Raw genomic sequence first — 25,867 nt, 5'->3', positions numbered from 1 at the left:
TTAGAATGTATATTTTCTGTAACATTTTATGATAAAATCAGGCTATAAAAGTGCACAAACAGCATGACAGAAATAGTATTAAATAGAACGTATGATATGGATACACTCATAGAAAAGACTGGAAGGAAGCCTTCTGTCAGTGGGATTGAATGTATTTCAAATTTTAAATTTTTTTGTATTTTCTAAGAGTTTACAGTGCGTGGGTTTCATTTTGTCGCCAGAATAAACCAGTAAAATGTGTTTGTGCAAAGAGCAGCTATCTTACCATTGCCATTCCAGTCTCCCAGGTTCCTGTGTGGGCTCAGGGAGCCTGAGGGAGTCCCCGGCTCTGCCTCCTGGTGCCAGGATGACAGATGGGCACCACATCTGGATTTTTACCCAGTGCTGAGGGTCTTACTCGGGTCCTCATGCTGGGCCAACCCCAGCGACCTTTTACAGAACCCTCCCTGTCCTTCCTCCCTCCTGCAGGTCCACGCGTTTTGCTGAGATCAGCGTGACTGGTGGTCAGTCAACGTGAGGAAGCCCCAGTGCTTCCTCCCTGCTTTCTCTCTTCAGGCTGGAGCCCAGACCTGCTCCTGAGTCACAGCTGGAAGCCCTAGATATCATCTACCCCCTTCTTATTCCTTGCTGCCCAGCGCAGGTGCTGATGGCAGCTCAGAGCCCATGGCTCCCCGTCTGTCTCTAAGGAGGGGCCCCGTGGACCCAGGACCAAACACCCAATGGGAAAGCAAGAACCAAAAGACTAAGTCCAGATCACCCCAGACCTGAAGCAGGACCATCTTAGCTTCAGGCTGCGTGGCTGCTGACAGAAAGCACGAGGCACAGCCAGGCATAGTGCCAATCAGAGAGATGGACAGACATCTAGAGTTTGTGCAAAAGTCAGTGGGTCAAGATAAGTGCTCAGAATCCTGGATCTGAAAATCAGAGAGAATCTTTTTTTTCTTTTCTTTTCTTTTTTTTTTTTTGGTTTAGTTTTTCGAGACAGGGTTTCTCTGTGTAGTTTTGGTGCCTGTCCTGGATTTCAATCTGTAGCCCAGGCTGGCCTCAAACTCACAGAGATCTGCCTAGCTCTGCTGGGATTAAAGATGTGCGCCACCACCGCCCGGCAGAGAGAATCTTGAAATAAGATTTACAGATCACAGCCTGGGCTATCAGAGGGAAGCCAAGCACTGGGAAGCCCTTCTCTCCCGTTCTCAGGTCTGGGAACAGCCACCAGTCAGTGTCTAGAGACCCTGTCTGCTTGGCAGAAGGACTCCCCTTCCAGAGCTGGCTCAGAGCTGGGAGCCTCTCTTGGCTTATTCTTGCCTTGGGCCAAGGCCTCCAGCTAGGATCTGAGGTTGTTTTTTTTTTTTTTTTAAAGATTTATTTATTTATTATGTATACAGTGTTCTGCCTACATGCCAGAAGAGGGCACCAGATCTCACTACGGATGGTTGTGAGCCACCATGTGGTTGCTGGGAATTGAACTCGGGACCTCTGGAAGAACAGCCAGTGCTCTTAACCGCTGAGCCATCTCTCCAGCCCCAGGCTCTGAGTTTTACGTCCTGTCACTTCCGTCCTGGTCTCTCAGGGTCTCACTATCTTACTTCTCCGGAAGCTGAATGCTGGGGTCCACGTGCTCTGCTTGTGAACCACTCTCCTCCTCTTCTTTAAAAAAATCGTTCGCTTGTTTGTTTTTGAGACGATGTCTTGCTAGTGTCTAACTTGAGAGCTACAGCGATCCTCCGGCCTCAGCCTACAGGGGCGTCCCCACCCACTCTCCCTGGTCTTACTCCCAACTGCTTCATTTGATTCCCACGCCATGTGTGCATACAATAATTTGCTTTTTGTTTTGTTTTGTGTTTTTGAGACAGGGTCCCAAGTAGCCCAGGCTGACCTCAAACCCTATGAGGGTGACCTTCAACCTCTGACCCTCCTGTCTCTAAGTCCTGAGTATTAGGATAGAAGACAAGCCATGCCACCCAGCATTCTTTTGCTCTTTGCCCATTGCCTGTCTTTTTCCCAGAATGGAGGCTCCCCAAAGATGGAGATTTGATGATACTAGGTGTTTCTGTGTCCCCAGAGCTGGGCCAAGGGGACTTGATCACCATCCTTGGCTGGGAAATAAGTAAGTAAGGGGAGGGAGAGAGGGACAAACCCTTAGCCCACAGAGGACAGTGCGTCTAGCTCTCACTCTCTCTCTTTCTCTCCCTCCCTCCCTCCTCCTCTTTCTGTGTGTGTGTGTGTGTGTGTGTGTGTGCCCGCGTGCGCATGTAGAGGCCTGATGTCAATGCTGAGTGTCCTCCTCAATCACTTTCCTCCTTACTTTCTAAGGTAGGATCTCTCGATGAACCTGGAGCTCATGGACTCAACTATTCTGTCTGGCCAGTGACTCCCCAGGGCTCTATCTGTCTCTACCTCCCCCAGAGCTCGGTTACAGGCTTACACCACCACACCTCACTTTTCAGTGGGTTCTGGGGATCCAAACTCAGGTCCTCACGCCTGCACAGCAAACGCTTTGCCCACTGAGCCACCTCCTCAGCCCCACACTTACCTCTTGAGCTGGCCAAGCAGGATGAGGTTGGGGGCTGTGCCTGTGAGGGTGGCAGTGCCCCCGATACTGGCCGAGTAGGGGATGGAGATGAGGAAGCCCTTCCAGATGTTTTTGCGGTATTCTTCCTCTTTGGAGTCAACGGGCAGCTCCAGTGGAGCCTCTGCCTCCTCAGGGTGGCCTCTGTGGGGAAGCACACAGAGAGGGGCCATTCAGAGCAGTCAGGAGCTCGGGCCCCAGAGGGAGCCAACCACCCGATGCTCTGCTTGCTGCTTCGGGATTCTTCCTTGAGTCAAAACTGCCATGGACCCTGAAAGCCTTCAGCTCAGATATTCTGCTCGAAGAATTTACCCCAAGGAAACAAGGAGACAAGCATCTCAGTTGGTAGCAAGGTGCACCACAGCATTAAATATCCATCCAAGGGGAACTGGCTACATGCAGAGTCTCTTTCTGGATGGGATACCTATACAGCTGTTACAAGGTGTCATTTCAGGACCAGTGAGATGGCTCAGGAGGTAAAGGCCCCTGGGATTTACACGTGAAAGGAGAGAACTGTCTCCTACAAGATGTTCTCTGGCCTCCACACTCGTGCGTACATGCACACAAACTCAGACAAAATGGAAATTTAAGAATGTAATTAAATGGGTGACTTGAGAGACATCTGTTAAGATAAGTATCTGTATCAGGAATCACACGAGTGGCAGCTCACATCATTGCCTGGGCTTTTTTTGTACAAATATTCATGGAATACTGTGTCTCATGGATGTGCAAGTATTCTAGTCTCCAATGGCATACACAATCCTCTTTCGTTTCCTTCCTGGGGAATGGAATTATGGTGTTCCCCCACTTTTATTTCTTCTTTGAATTTTCTGTATTGTTTCCCTTGTACAGTTTTGGGAAAGAATGAAACAAAGTTACTAATGGTTTCTTTGAGAGACTTTGAGGAAGCCAGAGGTGGAATGGCCCACCATTCCAGTGCTCTGGAGGCTGAGGCTGGAGGATCCTGAGTTTGAGGTCAGTTTGGGCTACACAGTGAGAACCCCTTGTCTCGAAATTGGAGACCTTGATTTGGCTGGACTGGCTCACCAGTTAGCCTCAGGGGTTATCTTGTCTCCATTCCCCAGTTCTGGGGTGATAGGTGCACGGTGCCATGCCTGGCTTTTATTTACTTAGATTCTGAGGATTTGAACTCGGATCCTGAGGCTTACATGAGAAGTCCTTTAAAGACTGAGCTACCTCCCATCCCTTCAGGGGGCTGATTTCTGTCTAGGGGTGCTATGAAGTGCTTATATGTGGCCAGAATTAGGAATTGCATGTACAGGGTCTGAGGTGGGGGTGGGGTATGCTGACCATCTTGACTAAAGCAATCAGTTCACCACATGCACGTGTCTCAAAACATCATGACGTTTGTCAATTATTCGTCAATAAGTCAGGAAAAGAAAAAGGACTTAAAGAAATCGTAGAGTTCAACAGGCTTGCCTAACGTGTACAAAGCCCTGGGTGTGGGCTCTAACACCAGAATGAAGGCGAGGTAATTGCCCAAGCAGTTTCCAAAACATATATTTGAAATTTTATTTTCAAAAGTAAAATTGATCGATTGCAAGAGGACCTGAGTTTGATCCTCGAACCCACATGGTGGAAGGAAAGAACTGAGTCCTGCAAGTTGACCTCTGACCTCCACATGTGTGCAGTGGTTGTGAACACACAGACACACAGAGGCAACCGTGGAATGGGCAGGAGGCTAACTCCAAGGCTGGGGGGCTTGTTGCTTCCCTCTTGAAAGGAGGGACCCAGGAGAGTAGACCATGAGTGTGCCTGTGTGTGCACTTTTCTCTTCCTGTGTGTGCATGTGTGCCCGTATGTGCACTTTTCTGTTCCTGTACATGCACATGTGCCCGTATGTGCACTTTTCTGTTCCTGTACATGCACATGTGCCTGTATGTGCACTTTTCTGTTCCTGTACATGCACATATGCCTGTATGTGCACTTTTCTGTTTCTGTGCGTGCATGTGTGCCTGTATGTACATGCTTGCCTGTATGTGCACTTTTCTGTTCCTGTACATGCATGTGTGCCCATATATGCATGCGTGCCTGTGGAGGTCAGAAGTCAACCTTGAGCGTCATCTTCAGGTGTCGTCCAGCATTTTTGAGTGGCGTCTCTCCTTGGACTGAGCTCACCAAGGAGGCTAGGCTCGCTGGAATCCAGCCTAGGAATCCCCATGTGGCCACTGTGCTTGGCATTGTCTTTCTTTTTTTCTACATGTGTTCTGGGATCAAACTCATCTTGGTGTTTGACAGCTGTCTCCCTACCTACCTCATGGCTGCCTTCTAGTTAGATATAATTAGAAGTTTTGAGATAGTGTCTTGCTATGTAGCTCAGGCTAGCCTCCAACTCTTCATTCTTCCTCAGTCTCCAAAGGCCTGTAATTACAGGGGTGTGTGTCTGTGTGTTTCTACATCTGGCTACTGGTTACTTTTTTTTTTTTTTTGAGTAAAACTGAAATTTATTATATGCTACAGTCGTCCTAGGGACCTCCATGCTATATATATAGCCTCTATGGTTCTATGGGTTGTGGTCTGATTGTTCTTTATTTTATATCTAGAATCCACCAATGAGTGAGTACATACCATAACTGTCTTTCTGGGTTTGGGTTACCTCACTCAGGATGATTTTTTCTAGTTCCATCCATTTGCCTGCAAATTTCATGCTTTCATTGTTTTTCTCTGCTGAGTAGTACTCCATTGTGTATATGTACCACATTTTTTTCATCCATTCTTCCGTTGATGGGCATCTAGGTTGTTTCCAGGTTCTGGCTATTACAAATAGTGCTGCTATGAACATAGCTGAGCATGTATCTTTATGGTATAAATCAGCATTCCTTGGGTAGATGCCCAAGAGTGGGATGGCTGGGTCTTGAGGTAGTTCGATTCCTAATTTTCTGAGAAACCGCCATACTGATTTCCACAGTGGTTGTACAAGTTTACATTCCCACCAACAGTGGAGGAGTGTTCCCTTTGCTCCACATCCTCTCCAACATTGGTTGTCATTGGTGTTTTTGATCGTAGCCATTCTAACAGGTGTAAGGTGGTATCTCAGAGTCGTTTTGATTTGCATTTCTCTGATGATTAGGGATGTTGAGCATTTCTTTAAATGTCTTTCAGCCATTTGTAGTTCTTGTTTTGTGAATTCTCTGTTTAGCTCTTTAGCCCATTTTTTAATTGGACTGTTCAGTGCTTTGATGTCTAGTTTCTTAGTTCTTTATATATTGTGGAGATCAATCCTCTGTCAGATGTGGGGTTGGTGAAGATCTTTTCCCAATCTGTTGGCTGTCTTTTTGTCTTATTGACTGTGTCTTTTGCCCTGCAAAAGCTTCTCAGTTTCGAGAGGTCCCATTTATTAATGGTTGTGTTCAAGGTCTGTGCTGTCGGTGTTTTATTTAGGAAATGGTCTCCGGTGCCAATGCGTTCAAGAGTGCTTCCTATTTTCTTTTCTATTAAGTTTAGTGTAACTGGATTTATGTTTAGGTCTTTGATCCACTTGGACTTGAGTTTTGTGCATGGTGACAGATATGGATCTATTTGTAATCTTTTACATATTGACATCCAGTTATGCCAGCACCATTTGTTGAAGATACTTTCTTTGTTCCATTGTATAGTTTTGGCTCCTTTGTCAAAAACCAGGTGTTCATATGTGCATGGATTAATGTCAGGGTCTTCAATTCGATTCCATTGGTCCGTATGTCAGTTTTTATACCAGTACCAAGCTGTTTTTATTACTATAGCTCTATAGTAGAGTGTGAGGTCCGGGATGGTGATGCCTCCAAGGGTTGCTTTATCGTATAGGATTCTTTTGGCTATCCTGGGTCTTTTGTTTTTCCATATAAAGTTGAGTATTTTTCTTTCCAAGTCTGTGAAGAATTGTGTTGGGATTTTGATGGGGATTGCATTGAATCTGTAGATTGCTTTTGGTAAGATTGCCATTTTTACTATGTTAATCCTACCTATCCATGAGCATGGGAGATCCTTCCATTTTCTGATATCTTCTTCAATTTCTTTCTTTAGAGATTTAAAGTTCTTATCAAAAAGGTCTTTCACTTGTTTAGTTAGTGTTATCCCAAGGTATTTTATATTATTTGTGGCTATTGTAAAGGGTGATGTTTCTCTGACTTCTTTCTCAGCCCTTTTATCATTTGTGTATAGGAGGGCTACTGATTTTTTTGAGTTGATCTTGTATCCTGCCACTTTACTGAAGGAGTTTATCAGCTGTAGAAGTTCCCTGGTAGAGTTTTTGGGGTCACTTATGTATACTATCATATCATCTGCAAATAGTGAAAGTTTGACTTCTTCCTTGCCAATTTGTATCCCTTTGATCTCCTTTTGTTGTCTTATTGCTCTAGCTAGAACTTCTAGTACTATATTGAATAAATATGGGGAGAGTGGACAGCCTTGTCTTGTTCCTGAATTTAGTGGTATCGCTTTGAGTTTCTCTCCATTTAATTTGATGTTTGCTGTTGGCTTGCTATAAATTGCTTTTATTATGTTTAGAAATGTTCCTTGTATTCCTGATCTTTCTAAGACCTTTATCATGAAGGGGTGTTGGATTTTGTCAAAGGCTTTTTCAGCATCTAAGGAGATGATCATGTGGTTTTTTTCTTTCAGTTTGTTTATATGGTGTATTACATTGACTGATTTCCGTATGTTGAACCATCCTTGCATCCCTGGGATGAATCCTACTTGGTCGTGATGGATGATTGTTTTGATGTATTCTTGGATTCGGTTTGCCAATATTTTGTTGAGTATTTTTGCATCTATGTTCATGAGGGAGATTGGTCTGTAGTTCTCTTTCTTTGTTGCATCTTTGTGTGGTTTGGGTATCAGGGTAATTGTAGCCTCATAAAAAGAGTTTGGTAGTGTTCCTTCTGTTTCTATTGTGTGGAACACTTTGAAGAGGATTGGTATTAGTTCTTCTTTGAAAGTCTGGTAGAATTCTGCACTGAAACCATCTGGTCCTGGGCTTTTTTTGGTTGGGAGACTTTTGATGACTGTTTCTATTTCTTTAGGGGTTATTGGTCTATTTAAATGGTTTATCTGGTCTTGATTTAATTTTGGTATGTGGTATTTATCCAGAAAATTGTCCATTTCTTCCTGGTTTTCCATTTTTGTGGAGTACAGGTTTTTGAAGTATGATCTGATGATTCTCTGGATTTCCTCATTGTCTGTTGTTATGTCTCCCTTTTCATTTCTGATTTTGTGAATTTGGGTGCTCTCTCTTTGCCTTTTGGTTAATTTGGCTAGTGGTTTGTCTATCTTGTTGATTTTTTCAAAGAACCAACTCTTTGTTTCATTGATTTTTTGTATTGTTCTCTTGTTTTCTATTTCGTTGATTTCAGCCCTCAATTTGATTATTTCCTGGCGTCTATTTCTCCTGGGTGAGTTTGTTTCTTTTTGTTCTAGAGCTTTCAGTTATGCTGTTAATTCATTGGTATGGGATTGCTCCATCTTCTTAATGTGTGCATTTAGAGCTATGAATTTTCCTCTTAGCATTGCTTTCATAGTGTCCCATAAGTTTGGGTATGTTGTACTTTCATTTTCATTGAATTCTAGGAACTCTTTAATTTCTGTTTTTATTTCTTCCTTGACCCATTGATGTTTCAGGTGGGCATTATTCAGTTTCCATGAGTTCGTGGGTTTTCTATAATTTTTGTTGTTATTGAGTTCTAACTTTAAGGCATGGTGGTCTGATAAGATACAGGAGGTTATTCCAATTTTTTTGTATCTGTTGAGATTTGTTTTGTGTCCAAGCATGTGGTCAATTTTTGAGAAGGTTCCATGGGGTGCTGAGAAGAAGGTATATTCTTTTGTGTTAGGAAGGAATATTCTGTAGATATCTATTAGGTCCATTTGAGTCATAACATCTGTTAGGTCCTTTATTTCTTTGTTAAGTTTCAGTCTGGTAGATCTATCTTTTGGTGAGAGTGGTGTGTTAAAATCTCCCACTACTAATGTGTGGGGTTTGATGTGCGTTTTAAACTTTAGTAGTGTTTCTTTTATGAATGTGGGTGCTTTTGTATTTGGAGCATAGATGTTTAGAATCGAGACTTCATCTTGGTGGATTTTTCCCGTGATGAATATGTAATGTCCATCCTGGTCTCTTTTGATTGATTTTAGTTTGAAGTCTATTTTATTAGATATTAGGATAGCTACACCAGCTTGTTTCTTAGGTCCATTTGCTTGGAAAACCTTTTCCCAGCCCTTTACTTGGAGGTAGTGTCTGTCTTTGGAGTTAAGGTGTGTTTCTTGTATGCAGCATATGGATGGGTCCTGTTTTCTTATCCATTCTGTTAGCCTGTGTCTTTTTATAGGTGAGTTGAGACCATTGATATTGATGGATATTAATGACCAGTGATTGTTAATTCCTGTTATTTTTTTGGTTGTGTTGTGTTGTCCTTCTGTGGTGTATGTTGGTGTAGGATTATCTATTGCTTGATTTTTCATGGATGTGTTTAACTTCTTTGGGTTGAATTTTCCCTTCTAGTGCTTTCTGTAGGGCTGGGTTTGTGGACAGGTATTGATTAAATCTGGTTTTATCCTGGAATATTTTGTTTACTCCGCCTATGGTGATTGAGAGTTTTGCTGGGTATAATAGTCTGGGTTGGCATCCGTGGTCTCTTAGTGTCTGCATGAGATTTGTCCATGATCTTCTAGCTTTCATAGTCTCTATTGAGTAGTCTGGTGTTATTCTGATGGGTTTGCCTTTATATGTTACTTGGTCCTTTTCCTTTGCAGCTCTTAATATTTTTTCTTTATTCTGTGTGTTTAGTGTTTTGATTATTATGTGGCGAGGGGACTTTTTTTTTTTTTTGATCCAGCCTATTCGGTGTTCTGTAAGCTTCTTGTATCTTCATAGGTATTTCTTTCTTTAGGTTAGGAAAGTTTTCTTCTATGATTTTGTTGAATATATTTTCTGTGCCTTTGAGTTGGTATTCTTCTCCTTCTTCTATCCCTATTATTCTTAGGTTTGGTCTTTTCATGGTGTCCCAAATTTCCTGGACATTTTGTGTTAGGACTTTTTTGTCTTTAGTGTTTTCTTTGACTGATGAATCTATTTTCTCTATCGTGTCTTCAGCATCAGAGATTCTCTGTTCCATCTCTTGCAATCAGTTGGTTATGCTTGTTTCTGTAGTTCCTGTTCGTTTAGTCAGGATTTCTATTTCCAGCATTCCCTCAGCATGTGTTTTCTTTATTGTCTCAAATTCATTTTTCAGATCTTGGAATGTTTCTTTCATCTGTTTAATTGCTTTTTCTTGGCTTGATTTGATTTCTTCCCATTTTTTGTTCGTTTTTTTCTTCCATTTCTTTAAGGGAGTTTTTTATTTCCTCTTTAATGGAGTTTTTCATTTCCTCTTTAAGGGAAGTTTTTATTTCCTCTTTAAGGGAGTTTTTTATTTCCTCTTTAAGGAAAGTTTTTATTTCCTCATTGAGGGAATGTTTTATTTCTTCTTTAAGGGCCTCTATCATCTTCTTAAAATAATTTTTAGGGTTGATTTCTTCTGTTTCTTCTGTCATGGTATGTTTAGGTCTTGCAGGTGTAGAACCACTAGGTTCTGATGTTGCCATATAGGTCTTTATGTTGTTGCCTGTATTTTTGCACTGGCGTCTACTCATCTCTTCCTCTGTGCGGTGCAGGTGGTGTCTGTGTCTGAGAGTGCCTCTCTTGTTCTAATTTTTAGTCTTGGTTTAGTAGTGGTTCTTGGTTAAATTGGTGCTATTGGGCTATTTCTTCAGGGGCAGCTGATTTCGATCGGTGAATTATATATACTTATGATTCTGGTGATCTGGTTTGGTGTCTGGGTAGCGCCTTCTTCTGTGTTCCCAGGTCACATTTTGTTCATTTGTCAACTCCTCAGCTGATCTTGTTTCTTCAGACTTTAAACTGTAGGCATCTGAATCCTCTCCCTGATGGGTTTCAGCTGAGCAGGGTAGTCTCACCAACACCTCCAAGTTGTTGGGTTTCACAGGATCAGCAGCTGGGCCCTGGGTTGTCCTCAGAAGGAGTGTTCAGATTCGTTCTGGTTCTGACTCATGGAGATAGCTTCTTCCCCAGATGTTGGGGTTAGGGGCGTCCCTGTTCCAAGCTGTGTCTGCTTGTCTCCGTCCCTGGGCCTGTCTACCTCTGTGGTCCGCCGCCGGGCCTGTATGTCCCTGTCAGCTGCCGCTGGGTCTGTCTCTCTTTGGGGGCCACCACCAGGCCTGAATGTCTCTGCTGGCTGCAGCCGGGACTGAATGTCCCTGTCGGCCGCTGCCGCCGGGCCCGTTAACCTCAGCGGGCCGCCGCTGGGCCCGTCTACCTCTGTGGGCTGCCGCTGGGCCTGAGTGTCTCTGCCGGCTGCCGCCGGGTCTGAATATCCCTGTGGGCTGCCGCCGCTGGGCCTGTCTACCTCCACGGGCCGCCGCCACAGGCCTACCTGCGTCTGCTTGTCTCCACCGCCGGGCCTGTCTACCTCTGTGGATCGCCGCTGGGCATGAATGTCTCTGCCGGCTGCCGCTGGGCCTGAATAGCTCTGTCGGCTACCGCCGGGCCTGAATAGCTTTGTGCCGCTGGGCACGTCTACCTCAGCGGGCTGCTGCTGGGCCCGTTTACCTCTGCAGGCCGCCGCCGCAGGCCTACCTGCATCTGCTTGTCTCTACCGCCGGGCCTGTCTACCTCTGTGGGCTGCCGCTGGGCCTGAATCTACTGGTTACTTTTTAAAAAGCAGGGCCTTACCTCAGACACAGCAGTGAAGGGCAGAAACCTGGACCCTGGATCAGCTGGAGAGAACTTGGAGCTGGTGTGGCACCCAGGCCTTGTCAATCACCCCTTGAATCGGGCTTGGGATTTCCCAGAAATGTGGTCAGAGCTTACCCTTCTGAGCTGGCGAGAAACTGCATCTCCGTGGGCACTGTTCGAAGTCCATTTCCCCGCACAGCAGCTGGGAGAAAAGAGCAGACACATTAGTGACTCCCAAGGAGACTAACTGGAAGTTTTCAACTCCTGTGCGGCCAATCAGGAAGGAGATTTCACTGCCAAGATGGTGTGCTATTCACTGAAGAAAACAATGAGGCAGATCAAAAGACAGCCAGGGGAGAGAGAGGAGGGAGGGAAGGAAAAAGACAGAGAAAATAATAATGATGATTTCAGGCAGTGATGAATGTTATCAAAGAAACAGAACCAGGCTGGGAAAGAGAACGTGACAGTCGAGGGCCACGTCACTGTGAGCTGACGACATTCAGTGATGCCTGCAGGATGACAGTGGCCAGTCCTATGAAGCTCCATGGGAAAAGGCTATAGGAACCAGGAACATCAAGTGCAAAGGCCCTGTGGTAGGAAAAGCTGGCAGAGCCCAGCAAGCCTGGCTATAGGCGGGGTTCTCCATCAGGACCGCCAGCTCCCCAGTAAACAACACAGCGGCTTATTATTAATTATAAATACTTGACCTAAAGCTTAGGCTTGTTCCTAACTAGCTCTTACAACTTAAGTTAACCCATATTTACTAATTTATGTGCTGCCACATGGTTCGTGGCTTGTTACCTCGTCTTCTACACGTCCTGCTTCCTCTGCGGCTGGCTGGCGACACCGCCCTTCTTCTTCCCAGCATTCTCTCAGTCTGACTCTCGTGCTTAACTTCTTGCCTAGCTATTGGCTAGTAAGCTCTTTATTAAGCCAATGAGAGCAACACATATTCACAGTGTACAAAAAGATGGCTCCACAACACCTGGCATCCTGGGACAGTGAGGAGTCAGGAAGGGCTAAGGGTACGGAAAGTCAAAGGTGACAGAATGCCCTGCAGGCTGAGGGGCCTGAGAAGGGAGATGTGGAGTTATCGTTTCCGGGTTTCCCTAGGTTTGGATGGACTGCAGGGAGCTGGCTGTCCAGGGTAGGTCAGAGGACAGGGGCTGGGCGACACCGGTGGTCACGGACACTGAGGTTGTGCAGGCTGTGTGTGCTTCTCTTCTTTTGAAACCCAGACCTCACTGCTATCAGGAGCAAGGGCTGTGATTCAAGGTCACACATTTGACAAAATGGGCCGAGCACAAGATCTCCTGTGTCTCCTGTGTGCCCAGCAGTGAATGATGAGACAGGAAGAGGCTCGTCGCAGGGCACGGCCCTCTTCTTCACAGGGCACTGCTCTCTTCTTCACAGGGCACGGCCCTCTTCTTCTTCACAGGGCACGGCCCTCTTCTTCTTCACAGGGCACTGCCCTCCAGCCCAAGGTAAATAGGCAGGACGTGTAGCGTGGGTGGGTGTCACAGGGAAGGGAAGGAAATGGGACACCATCTTCAGGAGTCCGGCTGACCGATGGCAGGGACATCTGTCATCCCTCAGAGGTGTGCTGGAGGTGGGCACGGGACAAGTGCTGCAAATCCCAAGGGTGGTGAAGAGGGATGGCAAAGGTCCTGAAGCAGGAAGGTGCTAACAAGTCAAAAGAGGAGAGTGGGACTGGAGGCTCAGTCTGTCTCATGCACGCGCGCGTGCACACACACACACACTCACACACACACACACACACTCACACACACGCACATGCACACACACTCACACACACTCACATGCACACACACACACACACACTCACCATTTGATTTTTTTTTACATAGGAATTTCCTTCTAGACATAGGTTACTCAGTCAGACCTGTGTGTAGGGGGAAGGGCACACAGTCAGCCCTGTGCACAGGGGGAAGGGCACACAGTCAGCCCTGTGCACAGGGGGAAGGGCACACAGTCAGCCCTGTGCACAGGGGGAAGGGCACACAGTCAGCCCTGTGCACAGGGGGAAGGGCACACAGTCAGCCCTGTGCACAGGGGGAAGGGCACACAGTCAGCCCTGTGCACAGGGGAAGGGCACACAGTCAGCCCCGTGTGCAGGGGAAGGGCACACAGTCAGCCCCGTGTGCAGGGGGAGGGCACACAGTCAGCCCCGTGTGCAGGGGGAGGGCACACAGTCAGCCCCGTGTGCAGGGGGAGGGCACACAGTCAGCTCCGTGTGCAGGGGGGAGGGCACACAGTCAGCCCCGTGTGCAGGGGGAAGGGCACACAGTCAGCCCCGTGTGCAGGGGGAAGGGCACACAGTCAGCCCTGTGCGCAGGGGGGAGGGCACACAGTCAGCCCTGTGCGCTGGGAGGAAAAGTCTGGACTCTTGCTTTGGCCTCTCTCAATGTCATCCCCTAGCCTGGGGACACCCTTCCTTGCTCCATTGTCTTGCTGGCACCAAAGGAGAACAAGACTCTCTGGTGGCTGATGGCGTCATTTCTGCCGTGTCCTGGGGTGCCCCCTCCCAGCTGAGCACAGCAGGGGTTTCAGGTGAAAGGCCAGGTCCACTCCCCCTAGACTGCTGAGCAGCTCACAGCCAGGGCAAGGGGACACATGTCCACATGCAGTGCGTGAGGCCAGAGCCCAAGGCACTGAAGCAGGAAGTAAAGGACTGTTAATAGCACACAGGTGTGGGGGTGGAGGGGGGAGTGGAGGTGCCGCTCCCCAGGGGATGACCTCTGACCCAGTGACCCCTGGCCCTCATCTCTAGTTTGCCTTGTATCTTTCCCACTGGGCCCCACGTATCTGGGGGAAGCGTCAGACACTGGCAGAGCTCCCCGATACCTGGGGCAGAGCCCCCCAGCCCTGGAGACTCCCTCAGGTGTGGGTCCCACCCAGCGGGTCTCTAGAGACTCTGCAGTGAGCAGGGCCTTGGCAGCTTTGACAACGTTGGCAGGAGATTCTTTTGTGAAGCCGGGGTTGAGACCAAGAGCTCTGTAGCCACAGAAGGGAAACTGAGACCTGCAATGTCTGCCCAGGCCCTGGTGGTGGCCATGCACACCCCGGTCGGTACCATGTGGAGCCCGGCTGCTGACTGCCTACGTCAGCGTTGGGAGCTCCATATGAGACTGTGTGATTCCACCAGACGTAAGAGGCTTCGTGTGTGCACCTGGGGGGGGGGGGTCCCTGCTGATGTCAGAATGATCTACACTGGGCACTAGTTTTGATGATGGCGATGAAGATGACGGAGAAGTTGAAAAAGCAGGAGAGCCAAGGCAAGTGTTCCTTGCTTGCCATTTACTCTGACTGTCCCACGGCATTCCTGTGACCCGGGTGGCCTTAGAGACTGAATGGAAACAGCTCTGAGGGGCAAAGTCTCTAGGGAACCTTTGCTGGGTCCTAAAGACGCAGGTCAGCCCAGAGCTTGGCGCTTACGTAAGGGCTTCACAGGTAACAAACCTTGAGCGTACACTACGTGGGAGGGCCGGACCTGCATGCTTGCCATCACACAGCACACAGCAGCCGTGGAGCTGGGCTGCTACAGTCCTCTGGAAATGAGGCCTGGAGAGGCAGGTCAAGGTTAGGGACACGGGGACCGAGCGGGTTAGTGGCAGAGCCAGGCCTTTACTGTACCTAGGACTGATGATTTACCCTGAACTGCCAATCAATCCCCCCTCTCTCTCACACCTCCATAACTCTCACCCCATGTCCAGGGCACTCACACCCGCACCTAGTAGGTCTGACACAGAACTAATGAGTATTCCAATTTCCCAGTCCAATCTCTTAAATTTGCCTCAGAAAAGAGCTAGCCTGATGAGTTAGGTAAAGAGGACCCCATGGAGGGTCAAACACCCCCACATTAGGTAGTTGAATGAACACAATTCGTTCAGCACACCCAGTAGCCTGAAGGTAAATATTGTTACCTCCATAGGATAAAGAGAGCAACTGAGGCATAGTATAGATGCTAACTGGCCTGTTCATTTGCTTACTCATTACCTATGTGCATTTATTGAGCACCTACTCTATCCCAGCACCAAAAATGTCATAAACAAAATGAGTAGGACTGACCCAGATTTTCTTGGGCTTGGAGACAGACCACAGACTGAAGGCAGATGATCACATGACCTCTCTCCCAGGATGGGAAGGAAACATGTTGAAAGGCAGAGAGGGCCTTACTTCCTATCCTGCCAACTTGTAAAATGTGCTTTTATTGTTGATGTCTTTGAGTTCTGTGTGTGTGCATGTCCGTGTGTGTGCACAGGTTTAGAGACGAGAAGTCAATGTTGGGTGTCTTTCTCTGTCAACTCTCCACCATGGTTCTTTGAGACAGAGTCTCTCCCTGAACCTGGAGCTCTGGCTGGCCTGGCCCTGAAACTCCAGGGACCTTGCTGTCTGTCTCCACCTCCCCAGGGACGGGATTATAGGTATGGACCACTCTGTCTGGCTGTTCACCTGAGTGCTGTGGATCCAAGCGTGTGTCCTCCACCTTGTACAGCAGTACTTTACCAACAGAACCACCTCCCCACCCTGGTTTGGTTTTGTTTTGAGACGGGATCTTGCCAAACAGCCCTGGCTGCCTTTGAATGTGACATCTTCCTTTCTTGGCCTTCTAAATGCTGGGGTTACAAGTGTGAGCCATCCCTGCTGCCCCATATTAGCCCCTTCCTCTGTCGCAGGCCACACACAAGACAGACCAGTCCTGACTTTCTAGAGAGGCCCAGGAGGCAACCAGTAAGTGAAGAGCGGGGGAGGGAGCCGACGACGACCTCAATCTGAATGGTTGCTATGACTACAACCATATGAGTGACACGTATGGGTAGCCTCTTCCAGGCAGCGAAAAGGCAGAAGAGTTGAAGTTCAAAAACCCCTTGCTGGCTGAGGGGAATCTCCTTGACTGAAGCCAGGGTTAGAACAGCGCCCCCTACAGGTGAAAAGTGCAATGACAAAATGCCGCAGAACATTCAGACAGCCCCAGCAAAGTGGGAAGGAGAGGTGGCAGGGACCCCTGCAGGTGGAGGACCTCCTGGGGACTTGTCTGGTGATCCCCACCCTACACCAGCATCTTCTCCCTTCTGTCCACGTGCTCAGAGCTCTGCCTCTGTGAACCTCCATCTCTTCGTCTACAGAATGGGGACCGTCAACATCACACAAGCTAATGAGAAATCGAGTCAAGCTGACATTCGGATCTTCAGGAAAGGCCAGTTTGTGTTGACATTGTTGTTGACCTGGCTATCAGTGACCCTCTCGAACTTGGAGCCTCTGAGAAACTCCTTGTTCAAAGAGTCCACTAGGGTCCTCCCACCTGTCTACAGCACAGAGACTGAGTAGAAGTGACCTCTCTCTTTACCCTGGGGGCAGCACCGCCCTGAGCCTCTGAGGCTGTTCATTAACTTCCAGGCCTCTGATCCTGCAACCTGCAGGCAGGTGTCTGGCCCGGGCTCCAGGGCCTCAACCTCCCCACAGCCTGCAGAGTAGGAAGAGAGGCTATGGGTTTCTTTTCATAACCATCACTGTATGTGACCTCGGGTGAGTCCCCTCTCCTTTCAAGGTCTTAGAGGTTTTGGGTTTTTTTTGTTTTTTTATAAGGGACTGGGACATCCAAACATTCGTGTGGCCATCCTGTGGGAGGCAGGGGGATGGGATAAAAGGAATACAGCCACAGTCAGCCAGCCCAGCTCAAACACCTAGTACTGCAGGTCATCCTGCCATGGCGACCTCTGGGGTCTTCCTCACCCTCTCCTTATTTCTTCCTCAAGTCCCATTTATCAAAATGAGGACAATGGGGCCCACTCCGTTCAGACACAGCCCCTTGGGGTCCTGTGAAACAGTGAGTACTCAGTGGGACAGTTCTTCTACAGATTCAGCAGATCAAACAGCAGGGGAGAGGAGAGGCTGGCGTTGAATGAGTGAAGGGGTGGCGTCAGCTGTTTGATGCCATCCCAGGGTGACCGCGAGGCCATCCTCTCAGAACCCCATAACTTAGGAGGGAACAGTTTGAAGGCCAGTAAGCCAGTACCAGAGTGGGGTCAGCAGCCCCGGTTCTGTAGCCTGACTCTGGCTCACCCTTGTCTTGGTATGACCTGCCACGGAAGAACAGCTCTTACATTTTTTAATAGTTCAAAATATCCAGAGCTTGGGAGACGGCTCAGTCAGCAAGATGCTTGCTGATGAGCATGAGGACCCCGGGCTTCATCCCCAGTACCCAATAAAAGCCAAGTGTGGCATGTGTCTGTAATCCCAGAGCTGGGGAGGTGGAGACGGGTTAATCCTGGGGCTGGCTGGCCAGCCGGTTTGGCTGACCTGGTGAGCTCCAGGTTCACTGAGAGACTCTGTCTCAAAATATATGCCTCATGTGCACCCCCCTCAAACACATATGAACATGTACAATACACACAGAAACACACAAGATCCATATAGAAAAGGACCATCGGGGGATGGCAACATTATAGGAAATCTTAATTTTGGCTCCCGGACGTGACTTTTTCTTGGCGTATAGTCAGCCCTTGGCACTCTCCCACCTTCTTCAAAGGCAGAGCTTGGAAATTGCAAAAGAGTGGCCCACAAGCCTAAAATGTTTACTGTCTGGTTATTTACGGGGAGCCACTGCCAACTCCACTACCTGGCAAATCCTCCGTGTTACCTGGAAGACTCTGGCCTTGTGACAATCCATCTCGGCCGTTTCACCAACAGTGACATTCTGGATGTGTCACTTGGCCTTCCCAAGCCCATCTGTAAAGTGCTTCTAAGTACCTCCAGCTTTCAGGGCCGTGCATGATGTAAATAACACACATTGTCAGACATGGGCAGTCTGTGGATGGCGTATGGATTGATGTGTAATTTGTGTATAAAAGTGTGTATCTGTATGCAGTACACATGTGTGTGCAGATGTGCATGTGTGTGCAGCATGCATGTGTACAGTGTGTGCAGGTGTGCAAATGTGCATGTGTATGCAGTGTAAATGTGTGTACATGTGTATGCAGAGTACATGTATGTGCAGGTGTGCATATGAATGTGTTATGCAGTATATATGTGCCTGCAGGTATGCATGTATTCATATATACATGTATATGTATGCAGAACACATAAATGTGCATATGTACATATGTGCCATGCATGTTTGTGAATGTGGAAGCCAAAAGTAAACCCAAGGTACTGTTTTTTAGGAGTTATCCATTTTTTTTTTTTTTGAGATAGTCTCACATGAACTCCTTATGTAGACCAGGATGACCTTGAACTCACAGAGATGAGCTGCCATCCAAGTGTTAGGGTAAAAGGCATGTACCATGATGCCTGGTATCTTGGTTTTTGGGGGACAGGGTCTCTCACTGGCCTGGGAATCACCAGTTTGGCCAGGCTGACTGGCCAGCAAGTCCCAGGGATCCACCTGTGTTCACCCTCCCAGTGCTGGGATTACAAGCAGGTACCACCTCACCTGACTTCTAACATGGGCTCTAAGGATGGAACTCAGGTCTTCATACTTGTGGGACAAGTCCATTCTGGGCTTGTTAACATATTAATTCATGTTTGCAAAGAACACAGCTAGCATGGTTTCATAAATAAAGCTTGCTGCAATTATTGGTATAAATGACTGTTGGGGAATATTATTTTAAGGTGTGTTACTTTTGTTTATGTTGCATTTGTTTAACTCTGTGAAGCTGTGTTACTGTGCCTGTCTAAAAACCTGATGGTCTAATAAAGAACTGAACGGTCAATAGCAAGGCAGGAGAAAGGATAGGCAGGGCTGGCAGGCAGAGAGAATAAATAGAAAGAGAAATCTGGAAGGAGAGAAGAAGGAACAAGAGAGCAAAGGACTCCAGGGGCTAGCCACCCAGCCACCCAGCCACCCAGCCACCCAGCCACCCAGCCACCCAGCCAGACACTGAGTAAGAAGGAAAGAAAAGGCATACAAAAATAGAGAAAGGTAAAAGCCCAAAGGCAAAAGCTAGATGGGATAATTTAAGTAAAGCTGGCTAGCAACAAGCCAAGTTAAGGCCAAGCATTTATAATTAAGAATAAGCCTCTGAGTGAGATTTATCTGGGACCTGGGAGGCTGGCTCCTCAAAAGAGGTAAAAATCAACCAACAACAAATGGCACCTGTGTGGGAGTGATCATTTCTGTCAAGGTAGAGTTTTCATCCCTCATCCCACGTGGTGTCTCTCACTGTCACCATCCAGTCACACCCACTCAACAGGAGGTAGACACTGGAAAGGCAGAACCGCAAGAACCCCATGTTTCCGAGAATGTTCATGGACCAAACTTAAACACCTGACCACCTAAGATGCAAAGGAAGGTTGGAAATTCAGCCTCCCTTGGCATGGCGTGTGCATTGTGCAGGTTCTGTGATCAAGGAAGAGAGAATTCTGGAGATGAGCAGGCAATCTTGGCCCATGCGTGGATGGATTTTAGGCCTCTCCTAAAGACATCAATAAAAAGTAAGACATTTTAAAGCAGAGGTGATATGGCAGTCACTTTTTCACCACAACACACACACACACACACACACACACACACACACACACAGCCACACACACATCTGAAAACACAACAGCTTCTAAGAGCCCAGTGTCAGAGGCCAGACCCCTCAGGTCAGTGTGATCTGTGACAGGAGTCTTTACGTCAATATTGCCCCTCCTGCCAGTCCCTACTCTGAGTAGATGAAGTCTCACTATTTAGCCCTGGCTGGTCTGGAGCTCACTATGTAGACTGGGCTGGGCTGGCCTGAAACTCACTGAGATCAGCCTGTCTCTGCCTCCCGAGTGCTGGGATTTTAGAGGTGAGTCACCCCTACCCCCTGCACCCCTTCCCATCATGGAGGATGCTGCAGGAACAGCATAGCATTGCTCTCTTTGCAGTTGGCTGGAGAATTCTTTGAGCATTTGCATCTGGGAAAGAAACTGCAAACATTCATGTAACTTAATTAAATTCTCACAGAATGCCCCCAAGAAGGGCTAGCCTGGACCATGCTCTCTCCAGCATTGGCCGCCTGGGAATTTGCACAGCCCTTGTTCCCACTAGTATGGGGAGTTGTTCATCTGATGTTTGCCAGCCTCCTTGTTTCCCTCGGTGCTTCTCTGGATCTTGGGGTCTATGGGCACCCGTTCAAATGCTTGCAACAAAGCTAACGCCAGCATCTGCTTCCAAATGTACAGGAAGAGTGCGTCACCCATTGCTTAGTATGCAATGAACGTAAATCTTAAAACTCCAGGGTACCATGGTTTGGCATAGTGGATTCTCAATCAACTGTCACTGTCAAAACACTTAGCCCACAGTATGTGCCAGCACGTGTGTGTGCCCGTGGCCTCCCGCAGTGGCCTGTGGACCTTGCTCATCCCCTCAGCAGTGGTGTGGCCCTGGCAACCCCCCAGCTCACCTGCGCTCTCGTCACCTTCCCGATGAAGGTCCTTCTGAGCTTCCCGGTGGCCAAAGAGGCTTTTGAGGATGGCGTTGGCGATGGGCAGCATCATGGCGGTGGAGGCCGTGTTGCTCAGCCACATAGACAGGAAGGAAGTGGTCACCATCATCCCCAGGATGAGCCTGGATGGCGGAAAGAGTTAAGATGGGATCTAGAACACGGGGTCAAAGAGGGGATATGGTCTAGTTTCCTGACCCTGGGGAGCCTAGGGGCCTGGTTTCACAGTAGAGAAATTGGGGTCCAGAGAAGGCAGAGGGGTAGCAAATAGGCGAGCAACTGCCGGGTTTATCTGACTTGATTTGGGGGTGTGTGTCACAGAGCATGCTCAGTTCCCTCTTTCCACTTGTAGGTGGCTTCTAGAGATCTAACTCAGGTCACCAAGCTGGACCAGCAAGTGCCTTTACCCACTGAATCATTTTGCCCGCCCTTGGCTTGTTTTTGATTCGAGGAAAACTGGGTTTCTTGTGCTTAAAGGGGCCTGGCCATAAAGTCAGTCCAAGCCTAGGGTTTCCCTGCCTTGCCCCCAGGCCCTTAATGATGCCCATTCCAGAACGAAGTGACCCAGCACTAGAATCTGCCCCTGGTCCCTCCCTGTTTGGACCCCAATCCTGCCTGCACCCACTGTTCATGTAGCTGGGCTTCTTGCCAGACCATGGCTGGCTTTAGATGACTTTTAAGCATATAAAGGGGCATTGTCACCAAATCAATTGTATATCTCACATATAAGGAACCCACCAAATTGTCAAGGAACTAAGAAACCAAAACATGTGGGAAATGATAGCTTCTTGGTCCAATGGCCAAACAGGAAGAGCTTGTTTGCACCCTACCCACCCACCCAGGCTGCCTTGTGGCCTTACCTGGCAGGCTGGACCCCAACCAGCATGAGGACCTTGAGGGCGATTCTCCGGTGCAAGTTCCATTCCTCGATGGCACTGGCCATGATCAGGCCGCTGAGGAAGAGGAAGTTGGTGTCGAGGAAGTACTGGGGGCAGACTTTGCTGGAAGGTAGAATGCCCATGAAGGGGAAGAGGATGATGGGTAGAAGAGCTGTCACGGACAGGGGCAGGGCCTCTGTGCACCAGTACACGGCCATGAGCAGGATGACATACAGGCAGCGGCCTTCCTGTGGGGGGCAGGAGATGAACACTTGGTCAGCGGTGCCTGCATCAGGCCAGAGGTGTCAGGGCACATGGGGGGGGGGGGAGCAGGCACCAAGGCTTGTGCTCAGGGAAGCAGTGGACAGCATCATCTTGCTCAACGACAGAATGGGGAAGCTATCTCTATGCACCACAGACGCTGTCGGAGATATATGAAAACACTCCCATTATCTCTGTGGAAAACCCTGAAGAAGAGAATGTTCACAATTTACTTTTACAGAATCCCAGAAAGTGGAAGGTGAAACAGAAGGAAACCAATAGAGAGTACTTAAAAGGTTCCCCCAGGGACACCTGGAGCATGATCCTGGGGGGAACCCTGGTTTTGTGTGTCAACTTGACACAAGATAGAGTTATCAGAGAAAAAAGCCTCAGTTGAGGATAAGATCCAGCTGTAAGGCATTTTCTCAATTACTCACCAGTGAGGGAGGGCCCAGCCCACTGTGGGTGATGCCATCCCTAGGCTGGTGGTCCTATGTTCTATAAGAAAGCAGGCTGAGCAAGCCAAGGGAAGAAAGCCAGTAAGCAGCACCCCTCCATGGCCTCTGCATCAGCTCCTGCCTCCAGGTTCCAGCCATGCTTGAGTTCCTGTCCTGACTTCCTCCAATCATGAACTATGATATGGAAGAAAAAATCACGTAACCATTTCCTCCCCAACTTGCTTTTTGGTTATGGTCACATGCGTTTGGTCACAGCGATAGAAATCTTAACTAAGAGTGATGCAGCAGATGTGTCCAATCTTTTGATGTTAGGAAAAGATGCTATCTACAAAGGTCATGCTGGAAAGCCACATAGCCCAGTTACAAAGGGAGGAGGAGGAGGAGGAGGAGGAGGAGGAGGAGGAGGAGGAGGAGGAGGAGGAGGAGGAGAAACCATCTTTCAGTGTTTTAAGTAAGTTGAGAAAATTTGCAAATTTGCATAGGACTGCACTGAGGGCTCTCCTTGCCGGTTCTACACAATAGAACATGTCTTGAGCTGTTCTCTGGGATATAGGACAGTGGGGTATTTTACAGCTGCTTGCCTGTCATCCCTGATTGAGGACTGCTTCTAGGAGCATGGACTCCCCAAGGGGCAGACTGAGCATGCCCCTCCAGCCAGAGAAGCTCGCCATGGAGGCAGGCAGATGCCACTGGTGTTGAGTGGGATTGGCCAGCAGTGATGGCAACTGCCATCCCTACAGGACCCTCAGAAGTGCCCAGTGCAAGCACACTCTTGATATGGAATGAAAGAGCCTACACTCATTGGGCTGTTCCGTGCCATTTACCCTGCTCTGTGCGCCACCTGATGTGAGTCTCAGGTTTGGGAAAGGTGGGTCCTGGGATGTCTGGGTGTAATGTCAATGACTCTTGGGTCCCCTAGAACCATCTTACATCTTTGCACTTGGGAAAAGACACACGTATAAGGTCCTTCACTTTTATCTTGGGTCCGATGCAAGACATTCAGACTGCTAGATAGTCACAGACCCTCCAACATGCTGCTTGGAAATGGTGCCTTGCTACCCCCAGATCCACTTCTCTAGGAGAGAACATCTAGGCATGGCAGTCACCCCCAGGGAGGTAAGGTTGGGTCTGATGAGCAATGGGAATAGAGAGAGTGGGAGCTGAGTGTGAAAAAGGCAGACACTAGCATCTGAACTCTGGTACCCCTCTCCTTCCTCTGTTAACGCCCAGTCTCTACTATGGTGATAAGAAGTGGGACCCTTAGAAATGGGACCAGTACCCTTGTGAGAGGCCTCAGTGCTGTGGGACGGTCTGTATGTCAAATTGCTCTGATTGGTCAATAAATAAAACACTGGTTGGCCAGTGGCCAGGCAGGAAGTAGGTGGGACAAGGAGAGAGGAGAATTCTGGGAAGCGGAAGGCTGAGGCGGAGAGACACTGCAGCCGCCGCCATGACCAGCAGCATGTAAAGATGCCGGTAAGCCACCAGCCACGTGGCAAGGTATAGATTTATGGAAATGGATTAATTTAAGCTATAAGAACAGTTAGCAAGAAACCTGCCACGGCCATACAGTTTGTAAGCAATATAAGTCTCTGTGTTTACTTGGTTGGGTCTGAGCGGCTGTGGGACTGGCGGGTGACAAAGATTTGTCCTGACTGTGGGCAAGGCAAGAAAACTCTAGCTACACCTCAGGTTCTTTCTTCGGTTCCGGGAGGACTCCAAAGCAGGGCACCTCTCTGAGGCTGAGTGCTGCTTTTACTAGGCACCCAATTAGCCAGCATCTCCATCTTGGACATTTGCAGGGCTACTAACCAGAATCATGGAGGTTTCCAGCCTTCAGGACTATGAGCAATAAACCTGTATTGTTTATAAACTACCCAAGCTAAGGCATTTTGTTACAAAAGCTCAAATGGACTGAGACATCCTCCTGCTCAGTTCATAGCCAAGATACATTGAGCTTCTTCTGGTTTTAGAAGCCCACTTGGCCAAGACTTCCAGGGGAACAGCATTCTGGGACCATTTCCCACTAGGAAGTTTGGCGGCCTTTCAAGCAAGATGACGGAGGCATATTGAATGCCATCACCCAAGCTTCCTAGTGAGATGCCATCATCCTCTCCCTAAGCTCTTCATCTTGGGTCACTGTCCCACCTCAATTTCATATCCCGTCTCCAAGTCCTTTGAAGAACTATTTAAAGAATGCAGCCTTCCAGGAGACAGCAGCAGCTTTCTGAACTGGGAGTTGAGAGGTATTTGGCATGGGGAAGGAGAGGGATGCCTTCTGCCTGTGCTGGAAGCTTCTTTTGTGCGTGAATGAAAAAGGAGTCGTGTTCTCCAGCTGGACCCAGAGCCTGTCTAAGCCAAACGTAGCTGACAAGGGCTAGCATTGTTTACCCAGCACCCATCTGTAATGTTCTGAGGCAGGCAGATGGGAACATGGGTTGTTCTGTTGTGACTTGGCTTTTGATTTTGTGAAGTACCAGGGACTGAACCTAGGGCCTTGCCTGTGTTGGAAAACCTTCGGACTCTGAGCTGTGTCTCCAGCCCTCTTCTTACCTCTGTAGATTTTAAGATGGGATTTCATTAGTTGTCCGTGTTGGCCTTGAACACATGTCAGAGCCCAGGCTGGCCTTTAACTTCGACTCCTTCTGTCTCAGCTTCCCAAGTATCTGGGATTACAGGCCTGAGTCACCACATTTGGTGGGAAATATGTGTTTTCTTTAAAATGCATGTATGTGGATGTGTGTGTGTACATGTGCTTACTGATGTGTGTGTAGAGGCTAGAGGCTAACCTCAGGATTCATCAGTAATGTGATCTACTTCTTTTGAGACAGGGTCTCTCATTGGCTGGAGCTCATCCATTAGGCTAGACTGGTTGGCCAGTGCACTCTGGGGCCTTCCTCTGTCGCCTCCCCAGTCCTGGGATTATGAGCAGAGGCCGCAATGCCCAGCTCTCTGTGTGCATTCTGGAGACTGAACTCAGGTCCTCATGGTTGCAAGGTAAGCAATTCACCAGCTGAGCCATTGGCCGCCCCAGTCACTGTTCTTGGTTCAGAAAGAAAGGAGCTTCACGCCTCACTCAGAAAGTGCGTGGTGCATTCCACGTGGGCAGAACCACTGTAAAGGAGGATTTGCTAGGGGCTGATCAGGCCTCCTGTAATCTCCATATCAGAAGCCTAGGCACAGCATCTCAGGCCATGTAAGATATTCCCAAGGAGGGTTCTAAGGCTAGAGAAGTTTCAAACTACTGTTCCCTTTGGCATCCACTAAAACTCCATGGCAGATGCATTGAAAGCTGACAAGTTACAGAACCATATTTGCATTTGTTTAATGCAGTTTCTCAAGATGCATTCATCCAAAGATTAAAACACTCCTTAAATCTGCCCATCTTGTACTCCATGGGAATACTTAGGAAACCGGCCTAACTATATGTAACCTGGGGAGATTCCAGCATTCAACAAGAGTGCTTTATGCTGTCTCCCCAGTTAGGATCAAGATCCCATGAGAAGAGGGTTCCTGTTTGTTGTGTCTCATTCTTTTCTGTG

The 25,867-nt window shown here is 48.1% G+C and overlaps 1 protein-coding gene across 2 annotated transcripts in view; it reads right to left on the bottom strand.

The window, feature by feature from the left end:
* The window catches only part of Slc13a3 (solute carrier family 13 member 3), a 77,279-nt gene that overhangs the window by 29,543 nt on the left and 21,869 nt on the right, over positions 1-25,867 (bottom strand). For both annotated transcript variants that reach the window (XM_042276809.2, XM_076571149.1), the window contains 4 exons: positions 21,589-21,854; positions 20,690-20,853; positions 11,433-11,499; positions 2,534-2,713 (listed from right to left, as the gene is read on the bottom strand). In XM_042276809.2, coding sequence (XP_042132743.1) covers positions 2,534-2,713; positions 11,433-11,499; positions 20,690-20,853; positions 21,589-21,854 — 677 coding nt within the window. The remainder of the gene's footprint in view (positions 1-2,533; positions 2,714-11,432; positions 11,500-20,689; positions 20,854-21,588; positions 21,855-25,867) is intronic.

The sequence above is a fragment of the Peromyscus maniculatus genome, chromosome 4, assembly GCF_049852395.1.
Source record: "Peromyscus maniculatus bairdii isolate BWxNUB_F1_BW_parent chromosome 4, HU_Pman_BW_mat_3.1, whole genome shotgun sequence".
NCBI classification, from domain to species: domain Eukaryota; kingdom Metazoa; phylum Chordata; class Mammalia; order Rodentia; family Cricetidae; genus Peromyscus; species Peromyscus maniculatus.
This window is presented reverse-complemented; position numbering and strand designations above follow the sequence as displayed.